Genomic DNA, 23,495 nt, shown 5'->3' on the forward strand with positions numbered 1-23,495 from the left:
CCAAGCCCATTTTTTTCTTCCTTCCTCCCTTCCTCCCTTCCTCCCTTCCTCCCTTCCTTCTTTCGTTCTTTCTTTCTGTACGCGGGCCTCTTACTGTTGTGGCCTCTCCCGTTGCGGAGCACAGGCTCCGGGTACACAGGCTCAGCGGCCATGGCTCACGGGCCCAGCTGCTCCGCGGCATGTGGGATCCTCCCGGACTGGGGCATGAACCCATGTCCCCTGCATCGGCAGGCGGACTCTCAACCACTGCGCCACCAGGGAAGCCCCCCAAGCCCACTTTTTAACCATAGAGAAAGCGAAAGGTGTTCACCCCTTACTTAAAGAGCTTATCACAGAATTTGATCTAGCCCAAGATGTCAATACAACCTTCCCTGAGAATGAGATGCTTGAGTTGAGAGCTGAAGAATAAATAGGAATTAACTAGATGAAGAGGGGGAAATGAATATATCAGCGGTGGGAACAGCATGTGCGAAGGCCCTGTGGTAGGAGGGAGCAGGTCTACATGTTTGATGTGGGCACCAAGGACTGTTTGAACAGAGCCACTTGTTTCTAGAAGGCCTGACTGAGTTCTCCTGTGGGGCTTGCTGGGTCCACTCTGGCCACTGGCCCATCTGTGGGCAGCACCTACTGACCTCTTTTACCGAAGGTGGTCCCACGCAGACTCCAGACAGGGTTAGGCTCAGAGGACTGCCACCCTGGATGAAGCAGAGCAAGTTTTTATGGAGGGTCTCCTTGCCCACCTCAGTAGGATGGTAAGTCACTTCGAAAGAAACCTCCATGCCTGCGGTGATATAGCCCTCTTCCGGGCTGATGGAGAAATGAGGCTCAAATTTTCTGGCATCCCATTTAAACCTTTTCCAAGACAAAAGGAGACAAAGTGGTTTACTAATATCCTTGGGGTGTCCTCAATCCTGCTGAGAAAAGAGATTTTGCCTGTGCTTTTAGCTGGGAGGTTCAGACTACTGGGCAAAGCAGAGGCAGTGGGACAAAGGCCAGGTCATTCCTGGGTGGGATCTCCAGGCTCTCTCTTGGGGCTGAGCAGGGTGGGAAGTGGCACACTGAGGGGCATGTGCGTGAACACGCTTACACGTGTACCCGAGGTCACACAGCTAGGATGTGGTCGGGCCAGGACTGGAACCCTCCTGAGACTGTGGCCATAGCTGCTCCCTGCACTGCCTCTCAGGTCTGACCAGGGGGGTGGAGATGATCCCTTCACATGACAGTTGTCCCTATTCTTGGTGGCACTGGGATCCGATGGCCCTGTGTGGTCACCCCCTCTGTGGTCTGGCACTTGGTCCAGGTAGGACACAGAGGGTGGATGGTGCAGACCAGTGCTTCCAGTGCCAAGGCTGCCATACCACAGCCTCAGGGCACTGTTCAACTGAGGTCGGTGTGAAGGGTGCCCCCTGCAGGTGTGTGGTGCGCAGCGGGCACGGCGATGGCAGCATTCCCCAAGTAGTGCCTGGGTGGGTCCCTGCTGGCAAGTCATATAACCACTTTGAGCCTCAACTTCCTCTGTGAAATGGGGACAATATCTTAACCACTTTAGAGGGTCCTGGGATAGTTAAATGGGAATCCAGGCCCAGAGGGCTCTCCTACCTCGCACCCATGTCGCCTGTGTTCAACATGAGGACGCGACGCGTGGCTTGTGTCTGACACACGACTGTTCCGAAGGGAAGATGTTTCTGGTCCAGGGAGATCTCCAGGGCCTGGCAGCAGCCGCTGAGGAGGAAGAGGGGCCGCAGGAGCCCCATGCACTCCATGAACACCTCTTCGGAGAAGGGAGGGACACGCTTCTTCGGGGCGAAGTTGACTTCCAGCTTCCGGACCTCTTTGGGCTTCAGGGTGATGTTGCGGGATGGTGTCAAGGTGATGACCTGGATAAAATGACAACGAGCCTCAGCAGCTGAGGGTGGGGTGCTCCTGAGGCTCCGTTTCGGGGGGTCCTGCTGCTGGGACCGTATCAGGCCAGGTGTAATATCATTCTGCCCTCTCACCAGCTGTGTCACCTGTGGTGAGTTACTGAAACTTTCTGTGATTTACTCTACGGTGAAGACCCAGACCACCCGTACAAAACGTGTGGCACGTAACAGGCATTCAATCAGTGTTAATTCTCTTTCCAACCCCTTGCAAATAACCCCGTTCTCTGGTGGAGGAAACAGTAAGAGCAAGTAGAAAAGACTCAGTGCGCCGGTGGTTTTCAAGGCGCGCTCCCTGGGCTCCCTGCATCACATTTCCCAGTGTGCTGGTTAAAAGGCAGACTCTTGGGTCCTGCCCCAGCTCAAGAGAACCAGTCTCCTTGGGAGAGCTTGGAATCTGCATTTGAGGACTCATGTGTTCTGAAGTTTGAGAACCGCTGTTGGAACTTGATTATAAGGGGCTGCTCTCTCCCCTTGGTCCTGGTAAAAATCAAATCAAAATCAGCTTGAAGGAAGTCAAGCCCTTTTCATCCTTGAGCTCCCTTCCGTACCACCGGAAGTGGACTGTGGCGGGCAGGGAGGGGGGCGGGGGGAGTGAGATAACGGCTGAGAATCACAGTAGGAAAGCGACCTTAGAGATTTCTCAAAACACAATGATGGAAGTGACCCCCCGGGGTGACACTGCGGTCCAGGTCATTCTGGCAGCTTTCGTCTCACCACTTCAAGAGGCAGAACTGGTGCAGCCGAACCGTGAGGGGCCCTGACCCACTGGAATGAGGACTTTACTTTGGATTAATGAGGAAAGGGAAGCAGCAGGTTTTCCCTCTTTCTCTGGATGGCAAAGTGGGTGATGCGGGGTCCAAGGACGAGATGCCCACTGGGTCTCCTGCTTTGGTTGGCCTCTCACAGCCAGTGTTCCTGTATCCTGCAATCCTCAGATGGTCCACAACACTCCTACCACATTGAATCACACCTAGGATTCCAAAAGCATCAACCCCTTTGAGCCTATATAATCTTGCCTGCCAGAAACACTCTTCCTCAACCTGTCTGCCTGGGAGATACCTCTTCATCCTGTAAGACGCAGTTCAGACCTCTCTCCACTGTGAGGCCCTCCTCTGAGCAGCCCTGGTCCTGAATCACACCCTGCTTCTGCAGCTTCTAGGCTTTCCTGGGACTGTTCATGTGTCTGTGACCCCAAAAGACTGTGAACTCCACCAGACCAAAGTCTATGTCATATTCACCTTACTATGGACTGAATTGTGTCCTCCCAAGTCCATATGTGAGTAGTGTTTGGAGATGGGGCCTTTGGGAGGTAATTAGGTTTAGAATGAGGTCAAGAGAGTGGGACCCTAATGATGAGATTAGCGCCCTTATAAAAAGGGACACCGGAGAGCTGGAGCTTGCCGTCTCTCTGACATGTGGGGACACAGCAAGAAGGTGGTCGTCTGCAAGCCAGGAGGAGCGTCCTCACCAGAAACTATGTTGGCACCCTGATGTCAGACTTCCAGCCTCCAGAACTGTAAGAAAATAAATGTCTGTTGTTTAAGCCACCCAGTCTGTGGTGTTCTGTTATGGCAGCCCAAGCTGACTAAGCCACACTTTTATATTTCCAGCACGTAGCACTGACTTACTGAGTAAATGTAAGAATGAATTGAATGAAGGGATGGATATAGTCCATCCTCAAAATGAAATACACCTGGTCCATCTTCAAAGGGCCACCCAAACACTGTGAGATGGGTAGACGGCAGCCAGGACTGTAGCTGCTCTGTTTAGGGAGCTCGAGGACATGGATTTGGCAACAAGCATGCTTCTTTCACACAGCGGATTGGAGTGGAAGGAGGGACAAGCTTTCGGGGGCAGATGAGTGACGTATATCGAAACATACTCTTCCTTTTGGTCCAAGAAGCCCACTCCTAGGAGTATGTATTAAGCAGAGGGTCATGGATTCACACAAAGTTTTGTTTACATGGATATTACAAAGCTGCTTATAAAAATAAAAAATCAGGAACACCTGAGATGAGCAGAAACAGAGGATTGGTCCATCTGCACAACGGAGGTATAGAGGCACAAATGACATTGAATGTTTAGGAGCTATTTCAATCTGGGAAAAGCAGGTTTCAAAACAATCTGAATGTTAATATTTTATTTTAAAAATGTGTAGGAAAAACAGGGGAAAGATAGGTACCAAAATGTTAAGTGATTATTTCTGGGTATGAGATTATAGGCGAAATGTTCTGCTTTGTGATTTTCCGTATTTTTCAAATTTTCTGCTGTGATGATATATGTATATTCATTAGAGCCCAGATCTTCTGAATCCAGCAAGGGCACTTCTCTTTCTACATCACTGTTGCCCTCTAGAGGCATGCAGCCTCTCCAAGCCTTGGTTTCCTTACATGTAAAATGAGAATCATAGAAGCACCACCCTACACTGTTTCTGTGAAGGTGACCAGAGGCAGCACAGGGAGAGCTCTCAGAACTGCCCGGCACACTGAAGGTGCACGAGAACCGCGGCCATCCCTGTCATCGGGGCGGGGGGTGGGGGGAGGGATGGGGCATGAAGATGCCACTAGGGGCCCGAGCACCAACCTTGGGGTCCTGGAGTTCTGGAATCGAGAACAGGGCTGACAGGTCAAATGTGAGCTGGGCTTGGCTGTCGTTCATGATGGAAATCGTTTTCTTCGCCACCTGTCCAGGCAGGACAGCTCCTAACTTCACAGTCTTATTGGCTGGATTGAGGACTAAAATCTGTGGGACAAGAAAGAGAGCAGGGAAGGAGGGTTCATCAGTTAATGAGAAAAAGAAATACGATATGGGTACCCTGGTGAGGCAAGGCTGCTTCCTTCTCTTTCTGTGTCCCTCATTCTTCACATTGGATGGGCATTCGCCCACTCAACAAACATTCATGTGCTTAAAATGCCCACTAAACAACTTGTTGCACAATCACATAATTACGGCTGGGTTCAGAGATGTTAGGAAGGAAAAGCTCAGGGTACAAGGGGCTGAGCCAGCCTGGGGGTGAGGGAGGCTTCCCTGAGGAAGGCATGTCCCTACTGAGAGCTAAAGGAAGGGTGAGATCCTGTGGGTTTGTGTCAGGGGGGTGTGGGGCTGGATCCCGAGGGAGGAGACAAGCTGTGGCGAGGCCCTGAGCTGGAGGGAGTGGACTGGACTCCCAGCCCGTGGCTGGGAGCGAGAGGGAGACACGGGAAGACAGTTCGGAGAGGGGTCAGGCTTTCTTCTGGGAGAAGTGGGAAGCCAGTGCAGCCTGGAGCAGCCCCATCAAGTGTGTGTCTTGGGAGGGTGCCCTGGCTCACTCCTCTGTGGAGATGGACTGGAAGAGGGCAGGAGAGAGAGCCTTTAGGAGTGAGAGGTGATGGCGGCAGCGGAGGTGGGAGAAGCACGTACATTTCGAAGTCCTCATCTGAAGTACTGATCAAAATGCTGACCCGGATCAGGCCAAGGTCAGGCTGGGCCTTGTCCTCCAGGATGACGTGGCCCACACGAATAGCACCCACTGGTCGCTGTCATTTGACCAGTCACTAAACTACACCCCTCCCCTATACGCTCTTTCTATCCTGCCCATATGTTTCCATTTTGTGTACCAAGGCAAGGGTCTCCAGCCCCACCCTGTGAACTCCTGGAGGTGAGAGAACGTGCTTAAGCCTCCTCTGCAGGATTTCTGCAAAGCACCTGACACAATGGGTGCTGAATGAGGGATGAAAGAATGAACACTCGAATGAATCAATGACATCAGAAGGGACCCCATCACTGGCGCGGGTGCAGACACACCAGGTGGCCTGGTCCTGTTGCTCTCCGGCTTGATGGGAAGGCTGCCGGAATACACCCCTCCCGTTTTCTCTTGGCTGCTGAAATGTCCCATGCATTGCCAAGGATCTTGGAAGGTCTTCAGTTTTCCAAAACTCCCTATGAAACGCAAATACTCCTACCAGACAGACACTTTAAATGTTAACCAGACACTGGGAAGAAAGGGATTAGCAGCAGGACAGGACCAGTCCCTTCCTAGTAGGAGCACCTGGTTAGAAGGAAGGCCCTCAGTCAAATAGGATCCTGGGAGCTGTGGCTGGCTGGAGAATGTCAGTCTGTGTGGTGTTAAGGAAAAATGTCCCATGACTGAAAGGTTTGTCTGCATACAGAGCTTAAAACAAGTCTTACCTCGTAACCTGAAAACACTACACGCCCTAATGTGGGACGAAGAGGACATGCTTGGGATGCCGCATCTGATAGTCTCAAACTTCTCCAAGAAAAAGAGTGTTTCTCCAGTGACCTCCTGTGATTACTTGTATCCTTTGATACAGTAAAGTTTGGTATTGAACGAGATCTATGTGATTCACTTGGGTCTGATCTGACGATTCACCCCTGGGTGGGACTGGTTGACCCCCTGACAGAGCAGCTTGGGGGCAGGAGACTTGGAGGGGGTGGAAGGTGGGCTCAGGTGGGCAAAGAAGGGCAAGAAGGAGGGGCGCCCAGCCCGAGGATCTCCCCAACTGGCTCTTACCTTCATTTCAGTGCCTTTCCCTTTGATTTCAACTACTTGTTGTGAGAGCCCATTGATTTCAAAGGGGATGAGTTCTCGATAATTGATACTTTCTCGAGGATAAAAGATGATGGGAATCTCCAGTGTCTTTCCTGGCTTCACCACATCAACTCGGAAGTTCACCTCGAGGTGGCTGGTGTTGGTGTACAAACACTCTAAGCTGGAGAAGATCACGAGGAAGGTGTGTAAACTCTCGGATGCCTGACCCAGTGGCGGAGATTTTGTCCCTTGTTTCTCTGAGCTGGATCCACTGCTTGATGTCCTGCCCAGTTTTCCTGGAGTCCAAATGTAAGGGCTGGAAGGGACTTCAGCAGTGATCCAGCCCGTGGTCTCCCGGGCACTGTCGAGTTACTTCCCCCACATCACATCCAGAGATCCTGGCAGAGCCGGGCCTTAAATGCAAAGTCTCATGACCTTTTGCCCAGTGCTCTTTTCACTTTCTTTATCCTCTCTTCCTTGATAATGCAGCTCATGGTTTTGTACCCTTTCATAAGAAGAGGGGGCTTCCTGAAGTAACTGGGTGGTAAAGCACAGTGGGGAGGAGTATGTGTCCAGAGTCAGACAGACAGGAGTGTGGATCCGGGTTCTATCCCTAACTAGCCATGTGACCTGAGAACCGTTTACTCAGCCCATCTGGGTCTCTGTTTCCTCCTCTGTAAAATGCGGGTAGTGATGGCTACCTCATAAAATTGTTGTGAGGATTAAATGAGATAAAGTGACTAAATCAGTCACTAGACAGGGTACAGAGGAAACATTCCAGAAAGGTGAGCTATTATTATTATTGCTAATTGCTCAACTGGAAGGGATCTTCAAAGATCATGTCCACCCCCCTTCACGTGTGGGCAGGAAGCACGTAGACCTCCATTACAGCCCCTCCTCATCTGCCTTCCGGGTATTTAGAGAAGGACTCTGGCTGAGGCAATAAAATAGAGCGCCACGCCTTAAGCAAAGCAAGACTCAGATTAAATCAGGCAAGGAGGAGTGTAGGTGGATAAGATTTTAAATTAGTATTTAAAAGTACATGACACTCTTGTAATTTAACGTTCAGGAGAATCATCATCATCGTCACCAGCACCATCACCACCATCACCACCACAACAGTAGCAGCAGATAAAAAAAACTGAGCATTTCCTATGTTCCGGGCACTGTTCTAAGTACTCTCTCTAAAGGAACTAATTTAATCCTTCTAATAGCCCTGTGGGGAGGTACGACTATCCCCCACTTCAGGCAAGGAGACAGAGGCACAGAGAGTTTAAAAATTTTGCCCAAGGTCACATAGCTAGGGAAGTGCTGGGATTTGAACCTAGACCTGTGCTATGTGATATGGTAGCCACTAGACACACGTGGCTCTTAAAGTTAAAATTAATTAAAATAAAATAAAATGAAGTTCTGTTCTGCAGTGGCACTAGCCACATTTCAAGTGCCCCACAGTCACGTGCAGCTGTAGGCTACCGCACTGGACATTGCAGACATACAACATTTCTGACACTGAAGAAAGTTCACTTGCAGAGTACTAACCTGGAGAACTTTGAATAAACATAGGTCTCTGGGCCAGTTTTGTCTTCTTAGGTCTGGAATAGGGCCCAGAAACCTGGACTGGAACATTCTACACAGGGATGGCACAGAGAGGCTGGATTTGAATCAGTTTAGATCTCAGTTTAGATCTGCCATTTACTGCAAGGTCACTCGCCTAAGAAATTAACTTTTTAACCCTCCAAACCTCAGTTCCCACATATACTACATGCGGAAAATAAATGGAAGCCATCGAACCTCTTGTCAGGTCACTCGGCATTGCCCTCCTCGTTTCCAGAAGAGGATTTTTTTTTTAGCAGAGTAGCTCATGGCTATCCAAGTATGAGTGTTAGCGGCGGGGAAAGGAGACTCAGGATTCACGCCCACCTGTGTCTGAGGCTTTCCCAGAATCTTTCCTTTTCTGTCCTGGCAGGACCCCACCTGTGTGGAGGCTGTAGGACCCACAGGAGTGGCAGAATCATCTGGAAGCTCTGGGAAGTCTGCTTACCTCATAGACGTCTCTTCCTTGCTGGAGACAACTAGGATTTGTTTGTATGGGGGCATCCCAGCTTGGTAGATGAAGCAGGTCCCAAAGTTGTAGCTGGTGAAGGAGAAATGGACGGCTGGGCTCACGGCACAGCCCGAGATGCTACACAAAAATGTTGGACCGTGGCTGATCTGTGGGAAGGGAACGGCAGGTGGAGTGTGATTAGAAGTGAGAGGAGAGGGCCCTTACGCCCTCAGGTGAAGGAGGGGAACAGTCGAGTGCTTAAAAAAAATTCAGGTCTCAGGGCACCATCTGCAGAGATTCTGATGAACAGTTTACATGTTTATTTAAGGAAAGCAAGGTGGACTACTCTGCACCTGGGCCTGACATTGGCTCTTGCTTTGCTCCTGCAGCGATGATTCAGCCTGAAGGCGGAGGGGTGTGCAGAGACTGCCAGTCCTTACCCAACAGCTGCCTCCCAGGGCCTCCTCATTAGCAGGACTCTGGCTGCCAATGTGCCTGGGAAACATGCTTGACTTCCCATCCTTCCTTGCAGCTAAGGGTGGCCATCAGACATAGTTCTCAAGACAGAATGCTGTGAATGCGTTCAGTGTTGGACAATGTTAAATGGTCTCACCTTGATTTTGAGTTCCAGGCCCTTCAAGACACATTTCTTAAATGGCTGGAAAGACAGGGAGGCCTGTGCACTCTGCCCCACATCCACACTGCCATCCATGGGTGAAAATTCCAAGTACTGCAGCAGGGACTTGGGGCCGGATAGCTCTGCCTGGAAGCTGAAGTTGAACTTGCCGGTGTTGATGAAGCTGAATTCACACTGGACACATTCATTCAACGCCACCTGAGAGAGAACAGAGTTGAATGTTGAGTGAATGCAAACCATGGTTCCCTTCTGTGGGGTCAGGATACGCAACACGTTGGGGGAAAACACCCTGTGGGAAATAGTGAAGGCAGATGATTTTCGTGAGTTGAGTTTCATTAGCTCAGAGAGTAGTCAGAGAGCCCAGCAAGAGCTACTAGGTGAGAAGAGTGAGATGACAATTTAATTCCTATATCTCATTTGGTAGCAAAACATCCTTCTGTAGGTTTAAGACAAGCATTTCCCCCTTCTCTCCCATCTCTCCACCCTCTGGAAAGTAAAATAAGCTTTCACATCAGAACCATACACATTCTGGGGGTGGAGCTGCTCCTGGCCTGTTTCTGTTCTCCTGGTCTCCCCGGCATTTGAAACAGAGATTCAGCGACTATTCACTTGTACTGCTTTTCCCAGCCAGTGTGGAAACAGAGAGAGCGAGGCCCTCTCTCATCTTTACCTCATAGAAGTTGAGAGTCGTGGTCTGGTTGGGAGTCAAGAGAGTGACGGTGCCAGTCTTGTCCTTGCACTTGACCTCTACATTCATAGAGTAGCCCTGAGCCTTGACATTTAAGGTCAGAGGGTGGGCTTTCTTTTCCACATTGCAGATCAAATTGAAGTTCACTTCTCCTTCCTGCTTCGGTGTGAAGAAAATATCAATTGGGAACCTGGTTGGGGACGAAGACAGCAGATTAGATGACTAGACCAACCTGTTAAAGAAGGCTGAATACTAAACTATTATACACTAGGAGGAAAAGGCATCCTAACTCCAAATCACGATGAATTTTGAAGATTTGCCAGGCACGGCAGGCCACTGCTTTATGGATTTGCAAACACAGTGGATAGCAAGGAAAAGAATATAAACATAAGAAAATACTGAGAACAAGAGCTTAAAGTTCTCAATGCTCTACAATTCACTAGGAAAATTGACAACAGGGAATAAGTAGGACAGAGATGGAATTGTAATATCTAAATTTTAGAGTGGGGAGAGACTTCAGGGACGGGGCACTCGAAGGGAAACCGATTCTCCTGGCTGGTGGGCCTGGGACCCTGCCATGTTGGGCGAGTGCAGTCCTGGGGGCCTTCCTTTCTGTTTACCTGGACAGCGGTGGGACCCAGCCTTCCATGGGACACACGACCAGGCTGCTGCTGAAACCTTCAGAATATCGGGAGGTGTCCTGGAAGGCAAAATGGAACCTCTGCTCCTCCTTGTTGATGATCTTCACGGTCTCCCTGGCCTCTCTGCCTGGAGGGGGAAACACTGCCCTCAGGGAGGCCTCGTGCCTGCTCCTGGCCCACCTCAGGAGGCACGAGGAAGCCTTCGTAGAAGAGGCTCCGCAGCTTCTTTCCCTTCCTCTTCCCAGCTCCTTGGCCTTTGGCCTCCTCTCTTCCTTCTTTTTGCTCTACAAGGATCCTTCCTCCCAAAGGGACTCTACCTCTTCCTTCTAGAACTTTACCCCATCAACTGCCTGTTCCTCTTAGGTGGCTGCTCTGCCTGGGTCACAGCTCTCCTGGGATCCTCCTTGTTCCTTCAGACCCGATGCCTTCCTGCTTTTGTTAATGGGGGCTGGTAGGCCCCTCAGCCCTGCCCATATCTCTGTAAACAACCCCTGCATCGGACTCTTTCGAATTAGGCTTTGGGTATGTCACCAGCGTGCTGACAGGGCCCTGACTAATACATCTCCTATCACTGTTTTGCTTTTTCTTACTTTCCTTGACTATTGTAGAGCATTTATTTTTCCACATGAACTTCAGAATCATTTTTTCCAACTCCCCCCTCACCCCAATCATTTTGGAACTAAGGTTGCCAGATTTAGCAAATAATTTTTTAGTATAAGTATGTCCCAAATATTGCATATTGCTTGGCATTCTGAACTACTATTCATTGTTATCTGAAATTCAGATTTAACTGTGCATCTTGTATTTTATCTGACAACCCTAGTTGGGATTTTAATTGAAACTCGGTTAAATTTGCATTTAATTTTGGGAGAATTGACAAATGTTCAGATCTTGTTTGGGGGTATTTTAATAAGATTTTATAGTTTTATTCACATAGGTCCTGTGCTTTTCTCGTTACATTTATCCTTAGCTATCATATAGGTCTTATGAATGGAATTTTTTGTTTGTTTCTAGGTGCTTACTGCTAAAAGAAAGAGAAACCATTGATTTTTGCACACGTCTTGCATCCAGTCATTCCTACATTATCTTGTTGATTCTAGTAGTTTGTTTTGCTTTTCTCTAGAGTCTCTTGAGGTTATCTATGTATGAAGTCATCAGCAACAGCATAATGAGATAATTTTGCCTCTTTTTTCCCCAATGTTTGTCAATTATTTAATTTTCTGGTTCTATTGTATTTGCTAAAATCACTAAGAAAGTGTTCAATAATGACGGTGATAATGAACATCCTTGCCTAATTCCTGACTTTAATTGAAGTGACTTTAGTAGTTTATTACCAGATAATATCTGCCCCTTGATTTTGGTTAATCTTCTTTATTCACGTTTTTCCCTCTATTCCTATTTTACTATTAGAGTTTTTGTTGAGAATGTCTGCTGAATTTTAGAAATGACTTTTCAGTATATATCAGTATGATCACCTGGTTCTTCTTTTATCTGTTGATGTAACAATTATATTGAAATGCACCATCATTGCATTCCTAGATTAAACCCTGTTTGTCTTATTATTCTTATGCTACATTGCTCATTTATTTGTTCAAAACCTTACTAAATGCCACAATCTCCTCCTATCTGTTTATATGTATCAGTATAAGAAATGTATGGAAGTAATACACATCACATTGTTAACACTGGTTTCCTTTGACAGAAAGGAAAGGATGAGATAGAATGGGGGGGAATGATTATTACATTTTTCCTTATACAACACCATATTGATTGATGTATAAAGAATATTACTTTTATAAATAATAAAATCTAATGAATTACTAAAAAATCCTCTGACTTTAGTTGTATTTTACACACACACACACACACACACACACACACACACAAAACATCACATCCATGTGATAGATTCACAGTGTTATAAGGGACTTGCCAATCACTTCCTTTATGTCCTTCAAGTCTCACCTCAAATGTCACCTTCCCACTGCCCACTAGCATTCCTTATTCCCCTACCCTGCTTTATTCTTCTCTGGAACACTTATCAACATCTGACATGCTATACATTTTGCTTTGTCATGTTTTGGTAGTCTGCTTCCTGCTACTAGAATGTAACCATCATGACGGTCGGGACTTGGGCTTTGTCCATCGCATTCCCAGCTCACAGAAGAGTGCCTGGCTCACACAAGGGGCTCGGTAATATTTGTTGAGCTGGATAAAAGTGTGAAAGGGTGGCAGAGAAATGTGATCACTTTGGCACAGAACAAGAAGCAAACAGATACAGCCATAACCTGGGGGCACATGCAAGCAGGATGGGGCTGATGTGGGGATCTGGAAATAAACATAGTCAGTCCAGGCCCCAAAGGAATCTTCCAAGTAGGCTCTGTAGCAAGCCTCCTAAATTTCCTTAGGTTATTGGTGTGTGGGTTTAGAAGACACTTGATGGAAATTAGATTGAGAGGTTGAATATTTTGTGGCCTTGTGAATAGTGATAGAGGCCCTCTGACATGCTTCTGGAAGGCACCAGGAAGAGCTCCCTGCCCATGTCTGCTCCTGCAGCGCATTGCTGGGTTGGTCCCACGCCCCTTCCCCACAGGTCATGCCAATTCTAAGTATAAACCAACAGGGCAGCCTTACCAATGAGGAGACAACTGAAGTTGAGATGTGACTTGTCCAGATTGATGAGAGGGTCAGTGGCTTTGCCTACCAGCAGGAAAGGGACTGTGATGTTGTGTTCGGGGATTAAGAAAGTCCAGAATGCTTCCGAGATGTCCAGATGGAAAGGTGTGAACTGGAAGATAATCTGAGAAGACAGGTTGGAGCAGAGCAGTTAGAGGCACTTCTGTGTGTTTACTCCATGTGCCCTTAGAGGCTTGCCAGCCCTGGGGTTATGCGGGTGGACACTACCAGGTCATCACTTCCTTTCTACCCTCTTTGTAAGGGCACGTAAGTTTAGCTGTAACAGCAACATCAATCTCTGTTTGCCCAGCCCACCAAGTATTTCTCAGGGGGTCTACCCCACTCACAGGCTCTGCTGGCTAGGCTACCATATTTCATGCCATGTCTCTGGATGGCATGTAAAAATGGAAAGATTCAAGGTGGAAGCTTGTAATTTGGGCTTTTCCTGAAAAGTCTGGGAGAACCAGCAATGCTGAGCCCACTGCTCTGTATGGTGACCTTCCAGAGAAGCACTGTGGCCAGCCAGCCCTGGTGCCCATCATTCCCTATCACTGTCCCCTTGGTCTGCGTCATTCATTTGTATGGTCTTCCTGAAGGCAACTGAATTCGGAATTTCCGTTTCATGGATTTATTTCTGCCTCCAAGATTCTCTGTGGAATTTACAGGACATAGAGTCCACAGATCTGTTTTGGCCAGCAAGTTCGTATTTCTTTAAGTCTGTCCCTCTGCTCTAAATCACTGTGTGGACATTAGGACTAAACCATGGAACATGACTCCACTTTTCTGTTTTGCCCTTTGGCCTGACCAAGTAAAAATACATCTGTGTCCTTTCATTGCTGTCAGTCCCTCGGACAAAAATAACTCTTTACTTCTTATTCTTGTATGAGTCCTAGTAGAGTCTCCAGGCATTGGTGTCCAACTCTCCTTTCCTTGCTTTAATAATCTCAATTTTTAAAACTTCTGTTTCTCCATGGCCAATCAAGAGAGCTCGGGTTTGTCTTGTCCATGAGGACTGCCTAACACATAGAGTAGCCACTCAAGAAACACTTGTTGATGGACACACCCTTAGGCTGTTCTCCCTAACTCTACCCATGCTCTACCGCAGACCTGCTATGCAGAGGGGCATAGAATTAATAAAGTCCTGGGTCAAGCGGTCCCCATTCATACACACCTCAGCTTTCTTTTCAGGGAGGATGAGGCCCTTTTCTGTAAGGCATGTGAAGGCTGGAGGGTTCTGGAGACTTTCAGTTTCTTCAGAGACCCAGCAGAAGGAGTAGGTGCTATTGGTCGGGTTCAGTATTGTAAAAGTCCTGGCCGAGGGGGGAAGAATCGATAGCAGAGAGTGAGAGAGGGGCTTGAGGATTAAGAGAAACTTTTCTAGACTGTTCCCTAGCACACTTCCTTTATGTGGGAATCAGAACTGTTCTGAGCACTTCGTTGCTGCAGAAACAAAAACTGCATCTCACTTGGGGATCCCAAGTGTGGCTAGAGTTCTGGACTTTGGAATAATAATGACACCAAGGGCTCTTCTGTTCCAGTGATCCTCTGTGGTCAAGGCAGTGGTCAGGGATCCTATTTTTATGTCTTCCAAGTTTTCCAGAGTGTCAAAACCAGGGAGACAGAAGACAGCTTCCTCACGGAGGCAGTTCTCTGAAGTCAGACCCCAGGACAGCAAGCGTGCTTCTACGTGTCAGTGTAGCTTGCTACTCTGAGTTTTTAGAAGGACTGACGGATATGAACTCAACTAGTGCAAACCTAAATGACTCACCGGAGATACTTCTCTCCTATGCCCACGCTGGTGAACTCAATCACCCGGGTGTTTGGATCCGGAGCCCCACCACGAGGCCCTGGGAGATCTGGGTTGCGCCGATGACCGCTGATGTAGTCTGAGTCTTTCAGGTCAAAATGGCAGAAGGGCAGGGAGCTCCGCCCTTTTGCTGACAGGACTGGGCCTTGCTCTCCAGGTGGCAGGTTAGGAATCCTGAGGGGATAAGGTTATTTTGATCTATTTTTAACTTTTTAATCGATTTTTGCTTTCGTGGTTGTAAATGAATATGACACCCATCAGAATGTGAACTCCATGAGAGCAGAGGCTGGGTCTCTCTCGGTCAGCAATATAACCTCAGTGCCTTGAACAGTACATGGTACATAGTAGGTGGTCACTAATTAATTGTGGAGTGGATGGATGCATGAATGGGCTGAGTATGAGAGGCCTGAATTCTGGTTCCTTCTGTGTACCTTACTATGGCCTCAAGTTACTTCCTTTGCCAATGGTGAGAAAACCTCCCTGCTGTAAGGTCAGCAGAGTCTTTCCCTCTGGGCTCTTTCATAGGCATCTAGTGGGATACAAAAAAGGACTCAGACATCCTTACAAAACTACCCTGAGCTCCTTGGAGAAAGCACACTAGATGTGAGCAGACCTCGAGCCCCAGCACCAAGCTTAGGTGGCCCAGGTGTGGGAAAGGTCCCTGCAGTGTGATTGCAGGGTTTCTATAGGTCTTATTGTTCACATAGGTCTCTGCCATCCTATGCCATGGATCACAGACTTCCTCTAAGGTAGGTGTTCTCCATGGAGCTGGCCGGGGAGTGGGTACCACATCAGGGACTTTCAATGCCAGATGTTACTGGATTGACTCTCCTCTAACTGGACCTGGGTCCCATCTGTCCCTCGCTTACTATGTACCAGGTCCACCTCCTCCATCGCCACCACCACCTAATGTTTATTGTACTTATTGCGTGCCAGGCACTGTTCAAAGCTCTTCACTTGAATTAGCTCATTTAGTCTTCACAACTCCACAAGGTGGGTATTGTCATTTGCATTTTACATAGGAGGAAACTGAGTCTCAGAAAAGGTACAAGAAAGCTTTCCCAAGTTCATGCTTGCCCCAGGACTGGAACCCAGCTGGCTGCCCACCATCCTGTTGCCCAGTGGAATCCTGTACGTGGCCGGGAAGGGGAGGTGGGCGGGAGGCAGGGTCTACAGAGGGTTGATGAGCTATACAAAAGAATGGATTCTCCTTGTCCTCCAAAGGGAAATGTGGCAATGTGGGGCTGAGGAGGGGTCTGGGGCTGGAAAGAATGGTGGGAGTGGTGGGACAGAGGAGGGGCTAGGAGCTGCAGCGCTTTGTGCTGGGAGATCATCTCCTTACTGGCAGAGAAGATTGCTCTCGAAGTCTCCAACCTCCATTGGGGAGAATTTCACTTTGAGCTTCTGGGTCTTCCCCACGGGCACCATGCCTGAGACGGGCTCCACAGAGAAGGGTGGCAGGGAAGCTTCGTTCCAGTGGTCCATGGCACTGTCCAGGGTGCTGCCCGTGTGCAGTGTGCCCTGGCTAAGCTGGTCATTTTGGGAGAAACCTGGGGGCAGATAGAGCGCCAGTGATATTCTGCACCTGCCGTGGGAGGGCAGGTGTAGGGCAGCCCACTCACAGGCCCTAGGCACCCTCTGTGGGCTCACCTCTGCTAGCAGGTATACTTTGGGCCCCAGGGCCCAAAGAATGGGCTCCCACCTCTCACATGAGACTCATGAAAAACACTTCCATTAATTACATCAAGTTTTCATGTTTGTTTTCTTTTGGCTCAAGGGGGTGGGTCAAGTAGATGTCTGTGGGTCACGTGCCTCAAGAATAATGGGCTGTGAACATAATCTTTGGAGAATCATTGCTTTAAAGTAGGGGTTCATAATCTGGGGGCCCATGGAAAAGGGCTCATTAGGAAGGTCTGGGAAACTCCAAGTTGAAAGAGAATTAATGGATAATTGCCCACTAAGTGTTGGGCTCTTTTTAAAGTGCAAATTGGGCATGGGTGTGTATTTTCCTGGGGAGACAGTTCATAGCTTTCATCAGTTTCTCCAAGAGTCTGTAATCTTCCAGAAGGTTAAGATCTAAAAGAAAAGATTCCTAGGGATCTGTGTGGGCCCCAGGAAGGCAGATCTCAGCTCTTGAGTTTCTCAGGCCCTTTTGGCTCTGCAGATGCCAGGAGGCCTCTGCTCTGCTTCTCCTTTGCTTCTTAGGGGGCCGTTGGAGCAGTGCTTGCTTCTCCATGAACAAGCCTCTTGTAATAACTGGGGACCCAGTTCAAGCCCTGGGTTTTACCCGTCACCGCACTTACCTTGGTTGTCTGGCATTGCAAAGCTGACAGCCTTTGCCGTCTCTTCTGAGATCCAGCTGAATTCCAGCTGCACATTTCCTGAATTAATCAGTTCAAACCTGCAAACAGATCAGGGAATGGAATTGAGAAACGTGCTTCAGATTTTTGTCCTGTCTGCACATCATCTGTACCGTTAACTTTTTTAAGTCACTTCGTTTCTTAAATATTTCTTCAAAGACAAGTTTTAAGCAATTTTATCTGAAGTCATGCATGCGATATACTTGTTATATTTCCTTCTAAAACACACACACAAAATATATATATAGCTATTAAAAGTAAAAGTATGCAGATGTTTAGCACTTAAATCATCTTGCATACTACTGGCAGCCTGTGCAGTGAGCTCTCAGCCTGCATCATGGTAATCCTGAAAAATTCCCATGAGAGAGGAAACAAACTCTATTTCACAAGACAGCACCTTCCTCGGGTGCAAATTCCAAAGCCTCTCCTTTCCTGAATCACTTTCCACCAGAAACAATGTCCTTGTGGTCAGAAACCATTTGACCCCTGCCTCAGATGTCTTCACTGGCTGAGACACATACTTGTCTCAAATTCTCAATTAGTGGAGACTTTTCTTGTCTCAAGTTTCCCTGCTCTAAGACAAGAACTGGGAGATAGAAGCTTTTTCTGGAATCACGATTAAACTTGATCACAGTCACAGCAAGAGAATGAGGCCCTGATGTAAGAAAATGGTTGTGCAAGAGAAAGAAACACACACGCTCTTCCCAGTTTTAGGGGAGAAGTAGGAGCTGAGAGTTGCGGTGGGGCAGTAGGTCTAAAGGTGGGGTTTAGGGGTTAGATTCCCATTATCCGGTCCAGGTAGACCATGTAGCTGTGCCTGAAGTCAAGGTGCTTTGGCCTCAGGGGCTTGTGTGAATTTATGGATTGTGTGAATTTATGAGCACTGGTCTTTATCCTAAAGCAAATTTTTATAAAGAGGAGAAATCTCAGTGGAACAGAATACTTTTAGTAAAAACGCATTCTTGGTTTAGGTCCAGGAGTGAACAAATGCTCTGTAAAGGGCCAGATAGTAAGGTTTTTGGCTTTGCATGCCAGAGATTTCTGCAGCAACTGCTCCCTCTGCTGTGGAAGTGCAGAAGCAGCCGTGGACGATAATAAACAGACGGGCACAGCTGTGTGTCCACATAACTGTATCTATAAAAATAAGCAGCTGGCTGGGTTTGGTCCACGGGCCAGAGTTTGCTGACCCCTGCTGCAGGTGAAATGGCCGTCAGCAGAAGATACCACTTCCTGCTTCCTACCTTTTGGTTCTATACTAATTTGAGAGGACGCCTTAAGTGCCACACATGCAGAATGAGTTGAACAAGTTAATTACTAATTTTTACAATGCAGAAATGTCAGTGGCTTACGCTTTTGTGTTTGTAATTCTCAAAGAACAGTCACAGGCTTTCTCTCTGTCTATGTTGCTCTCTCTGCCTGAAGGCCCTTTTTCTCACTTCCTCACCTGGCCACCTCCTATTTCTCCTCCAAAGTTCAGCTGGGCCACCACTCTGTCCACACTTGTCTCTCCCTATATCTTGGTCTGCTTTAGGTATGCTTCCTGCAAACCCAGAGCACTGTACTGCAACCATCAGTTGAACTATTTTCACCCATTCCCCCAACACCCACTACGAGCTCTTTGAGAGCAGGACCCACAGCATCCTTGTATCACCTGAGTGTGGATAAAGGGTTAACATAACCCTTTCTCCTTCTAAGGACAATTTCAACTTTGAATTAATTTTCTAGTTCTGCTTCCATGGAAGCCTGGTAAGAGAGAAATGTCAGCCATATTATTAGACAACTTTGTTTATAGTAAAAATGACGCCTGATTGGTAACTTGCTTTGGGCTGGACTGGGAAGAATCGTGATTCCCTGGAGGGAGGCCATAGCACTGGGGTTCTCTGAGTGTAGTGACTCTTGTAACTGGGCACGTCCCTTGCAGGGATCCTGGAAGCTATAGCCATGGAGTGGTTACGAGAAATGTTGGCTTCTGTTGGTCACAGCCTTCTAAGCTAAGATGGACCCCATGCCCGCTAGCGTAGGTATTGTCCGAGCTGTCACCTGGGGCAGGGGCAACAGGAATAGTTCCTGGGTGGTGATACGGGCTGTTGCAAGGACTCTTCCCACCGAAGCCCACTGCCTGATGCCACCTTCCCGGTAAGACTGTGTTTCCAGGTCTACACCTTGATTTCAAGTGTGAACTTCCATAGTTTTGTGGGTCTGAATGTTTCATTGGACCTACAAAGACCTTCTGGTGCGCAGATGTGATGTCTGGTCTACGCTGTTGTGGACACTGAATAAATGTTTGATGAAGGAGCCAGTGAATGATGGAGTTAAAGAACTTCTCTGAGAGTGTCAGGAGGCTTTTGATGACTCACTCAAACACTCGGGTCTGGTGAACCAGTGTCTCCTTAAAGTGTACATCGCTCGTCTGGCACTTGTATGAAGCGAAATTCACGTGGGCACTGATCTGCAGCTGCAGTTCTTGGTAGTTTTCTTCTAGTACTGAGTAAGCAGGCTCAGGATCCGTCTCTATCACCTGTAACAAAGGCAGCCGTGTCCTCAGTGATGCAGAGACACCTGCCTCACAGGAATAATGGGGAGATAAAACAGTGCTTCCTACCCAGGCAAATGAGAACCAACTCACAGATTCAAGTTCCAGAAGAAATGATGAGGCCAAACCTAAAATGACTCAGAAATAGGAAAGGAAGAAATTGAACAAGAAATTACTGAGAGCATCACGACTGCACAGGCATGAGTTTTGGGGTCAGATACGCTCCAAGAAGGTAGAATAAAGGAAATCATAAAGGTAGGAATAGATATTAATGAAACAGAAAATAAATCTAAAACAGAGAGGACCAATGAAACTAAAAGCTGTTTATTTGAAAAGATTTAGAAAACCTGTGGTGAGAATGATCAAGAAGAAAAAAAGAGAAAATACACATCAATATCATAAATGAAAAGGGAGATATCACCATCCATCCTACAGACATTTAAACAGACGATAAGAAAATACTGTGAATAATTTTATGAAGATGCATATGAAAACTTAGTTGAAGGGAAAATTCCTAGAAGAATAATTTAATAAAATGGACTCAAAAACAAATTTAAAAAACCTAAAGAGTCTTATTTCTATTAAAGAAAATGAATGGTAGTAAAAAAAAAAAATCTTTAAGAAGACCTAAATAGAGAGATATACCTTGCTAGTGGAAAGGATGAATTATGTTATAAAATTATCAATCCTTCCTAAACTGATATATAGATACAATCCAATTCCAATCAAGTGTCCATCAGGGTTTTCACAGTACTTGTTTAAATGGATTAAAAAATTATTTAGAAAAGTAAAGGGCCAAGAATAAGCAAAATACTTCAGAATAAAACAATATGGAGATAATCATGAAAAGATTCATGAAAGTCAAAATATGAGTGATAAATATGGCAAGCACGTTTGCAGACAAAGACAGGAATAAAAGAGTGTATCAAAAATAAAATGACTAATACTCTTATTTTTCTAAGATAATACCCAAGTGCTTTCCAAAGTGGGCTGTACCAATTTATACTCCTACTAGCAAAGAACCACTTTGGAAATGCTTGGGCATTTTCTTGGGAGGCTGAGCATTCACACATCCTGTGACTCAGCAATTCCACTTCCTGTGACGCAGTTTAGGAATATAAACTCCTGCAAATGAACACCGTGTGGCATGAACTATAATGCTCACAGAAACACTGTCCACAGTAGCAAACCCCAACTAATTTTCAAAAGAAGAATGGGTAAACAAGAATGCACTTCTATATAGCAGGGACACGGGGGTGCTACAGCCGCCGGCCACGATACAGATGACCACACGCAGTGACCTTTAAAAAAAATAAAGTTAAAAACTACACCTAAACAATATGCTTTTTAGAATGCATAGGTTAATTTTAAAAAGAAATAAAAACAAAAATCAAGGGAATGAGATCCCAGGGTAGCGACCACGTCTTAGAGACAGGCAGGGGTGGGATGGCTGAGAACCACCCAGGTAATCCTGGTTATACTTCCTGTGTTGGGTGTGGGTTCGTCCCTGTTTATTATATTATTAAAAAGAAACCAACGAAGGGATAATTAAAGGAGGGGCACGCATGGACCAAAGATGGGATTCTGACACAAGAAATAGATTATAATTAACTTAATTCTGGACACTGAGGGGAAAAAGGAAGTAGCTAAAAGAATAGCCATGAGGTTTCTGAAGAAGAAAGAGGTGGGAGGAATTTGCTCAACTAGAAACTAGATATCAAGACTTAAATGAGAGGGACTTCCCTGGTGGTCCAGTGACTAAGACTCTGAGCTCCCAATGCAGGGCGCCTGGGTTCAATCCCTGTTCAGGAAACTAGATCCTGCACACCACAAATGAAGATCCCACAAGCCACAGCAAAGATCCTGCATGCGGCAACGAAGATCTTGCATGATGCAACTAAGACCCGGTGCAGCCAAATAAATAAATAATTAATTAATTTAAAAAAAAATCCTTCAATGAAAGCTCTACCAATTAAGGTGTGTTGTTTGTGTGGTCCATGTAGTGTGGATGGCAGGTGGCTTGCTTGGAAGTTCAGTTCACCGCTTTGGAAACCCAGGTCAGGTGGAACAGGGACCATTTCCTTTACCCATGAAAGAAGGAAATGATGAGACACTGAGCTTGAGGGCAGAAGGCATCCAAGCATGGCAGGCCTGGCCAGACTGGGGCTTGGTGTCCCTACTCACTTTTTGTTTTGTAGTGAAAGTCCCGGGCGTGTTTCTGAGCACATCCACCCACTTGACCGTGCGCATGCGGTCGTCCCAGTCGGGGACCTGGTCTGCAGGGAGCTGAAACATGATCTTGGAGAGCTTGCACTCGATCCCCATCTTCTTCAGGTTGATGGGCACGTCTGACTTCATGGTCACCGCTATGTCCTTGGCACAGCCAGGGTGGAGGTGGCCCAGCTGGGGAAGAGCCTTGCGTTAGTATTTTGGGGAGTTCAATCCTGAGGACTCTTGATGCCTCATGGTCCCACTCTAGGGGCAGGGTCAAAAGTCTTGGCAAAAAATAATGCATCATTCAAGCCCGTATACGTAGACCATCTTAAATAGGTACAAGACGTTCTTAGATAGAAATTTAATCATAAGAACAAGAGCAGCTGGGCTTCCCTGGTGGCGCAGTGGTTGAGAGTCCGCCTGCCGATGCAGGGGACGTGGGTTCGTGCCCCGGTCCGGGAAGATCCCACGTGCCGCGGAGCGGCTGGGCCCGTGAGCCATGGCCGCTGAGTCTGTGTGGCCGGAGCCTGTGCTCCGCAACGGGAGAGGCCACAACAGTGAGAGGCCCGCGTACCGCAAAAAAAAAAAAAAGAGCAGCTAATATTTACCAAACTGTTACATGCTTCAGGCACTATACTAAACCTTCACAAAATTCTACTAACCCCCACGACAGCCCTATGGGATGTACAGCTACCACCCCTATTTGATAGACAAGGAAACTTGTAACTTGCTCAAGGTCATACCATTAATGTTAGAAGATCTGGATTCAGACCCAGGCAGTATGGCTCCAGGTACCACACTCTTAACCACCTGTACTTCTCAATCATATGACCTATACAAATTATGGACCGATGTACACAGTACCTTAGCAGTTCTCAGAGTGTGATCTAGTGACCCTTGGGGGCCCCGAGGTCTTTTCAGGAGTTCACAAGGTCAAAACTATTTTCATCATAATACTAAGATGACATTTGACTTTTTCATTCTCATTTTCTCGTGAGTATATAATGGAGCTTCCTAGAGGTTACATGACATATGATATTGCATCAGATTGAATGCAGAAGCAAATATGAGAATCCAGCTCTCTTCTACTAGGCCAGATATTAAAGGGACTTGTAAAAATGTAGAACATTGCTACTCTTCTCGTACAATTTTGTTTTGGAAAATAAAGCCGTTTTCATAAAAATATGGTATTTATATTAACATGTAATGGGTTTGTTATTATATTTTAAATGAACAAATACATGTTTTTAAAGATTCTCAGTTTTAACTTCTAATGTAAATATTGATAGACATAACCCACATAAACAAAAGCTCTTTGAGGGTCCTCAGTAATGTTTAAGAGTATTAAGGAGTCCTGAGACCAAAAAGGCTGAGATTTGCTGAAGTGTTCCAGATATATGGGAAATCCAATTTGGTTTGTAGAATAAAATCATTTGTGATTGAAC

The 23,495-nt window shown here is 46.9% G+C and overlaps 1 protein-coding gene across 1 annotated transcript in view; it reads right to left on the minus strand.

Moving 5' to 3' along the window:
- The window catches only part of HYDIN (HYDIN axonemal central pair apparatus protein), a 432,533-nt gene that overhangs the window by 19,621 nt on the left and 389,417 nt on the right, over positions 1-23,495 (minus strand). The window contains exons 67-81 of the mRNA XM_079907197.1: positions 22,021-22,239; positions 19,661-19,821; positions 17,247-17,344; positions 16,286-16,493; positions 14,905-15,117; positions 14,308-14,446; positions 13,095-13,260; positions 10,440-10,587; positions 9,802-10,009; positions 9,108-9,329; positions 8,492-8,661; positions 6,433-6,631; positions 4,506-4,664; positions 1,600-1,877; positions 633-852 (exon numbers count right to left, since the gene is read on the minus strand). Coding sequence (XP_079763323.1) covers positions 633-852; positions 1,600-1,877; positions 4,506-4,664; positions 6,433-6,631; positions 8,492-8,661; positions 9,108-9,329; positions 9,802-10,009; positions 10,440-10,587; positions 13,095-13,260; positions 14,308-14,446; positions 14,905-15,117; positions 16,286-16,493; positions 17,247-17,344; positions 19,661-19,821; positions 22,021-22,239 — 2,808 coding nt within the window. The remainder of the gene's footprint in view (positions 1-632; positions 853-1,599; positions 1,878-4,505; positions 4,665-6,432; positions 6,632-8,491; positions 8,662-9,107; positions 9,330-9,801; positions 10,010-10,439; positions 10,588-13,094; positions 13,261-14,307; positions 14,447-14,904; positions 15,118-16,285; positions 16,494-17,246; positions 17,345-19,660; positions 19,822-22,020; positions 22,240-23,495) is intronic.

This window comes from Stenella coeruleoalba (genome assembly GCF_951394435.1).
Source record: "Stenella coeruleoalba genome assembly, chromosome: 20".
In the NCBI taxonomy this organism is placed as follows: domain Eukaryota; kingdom Metazoa; phylum Chordata; class Mammalia; order Artiodactyla; family Delphinidae; genus Stenella; species Stenella coeruleoalba.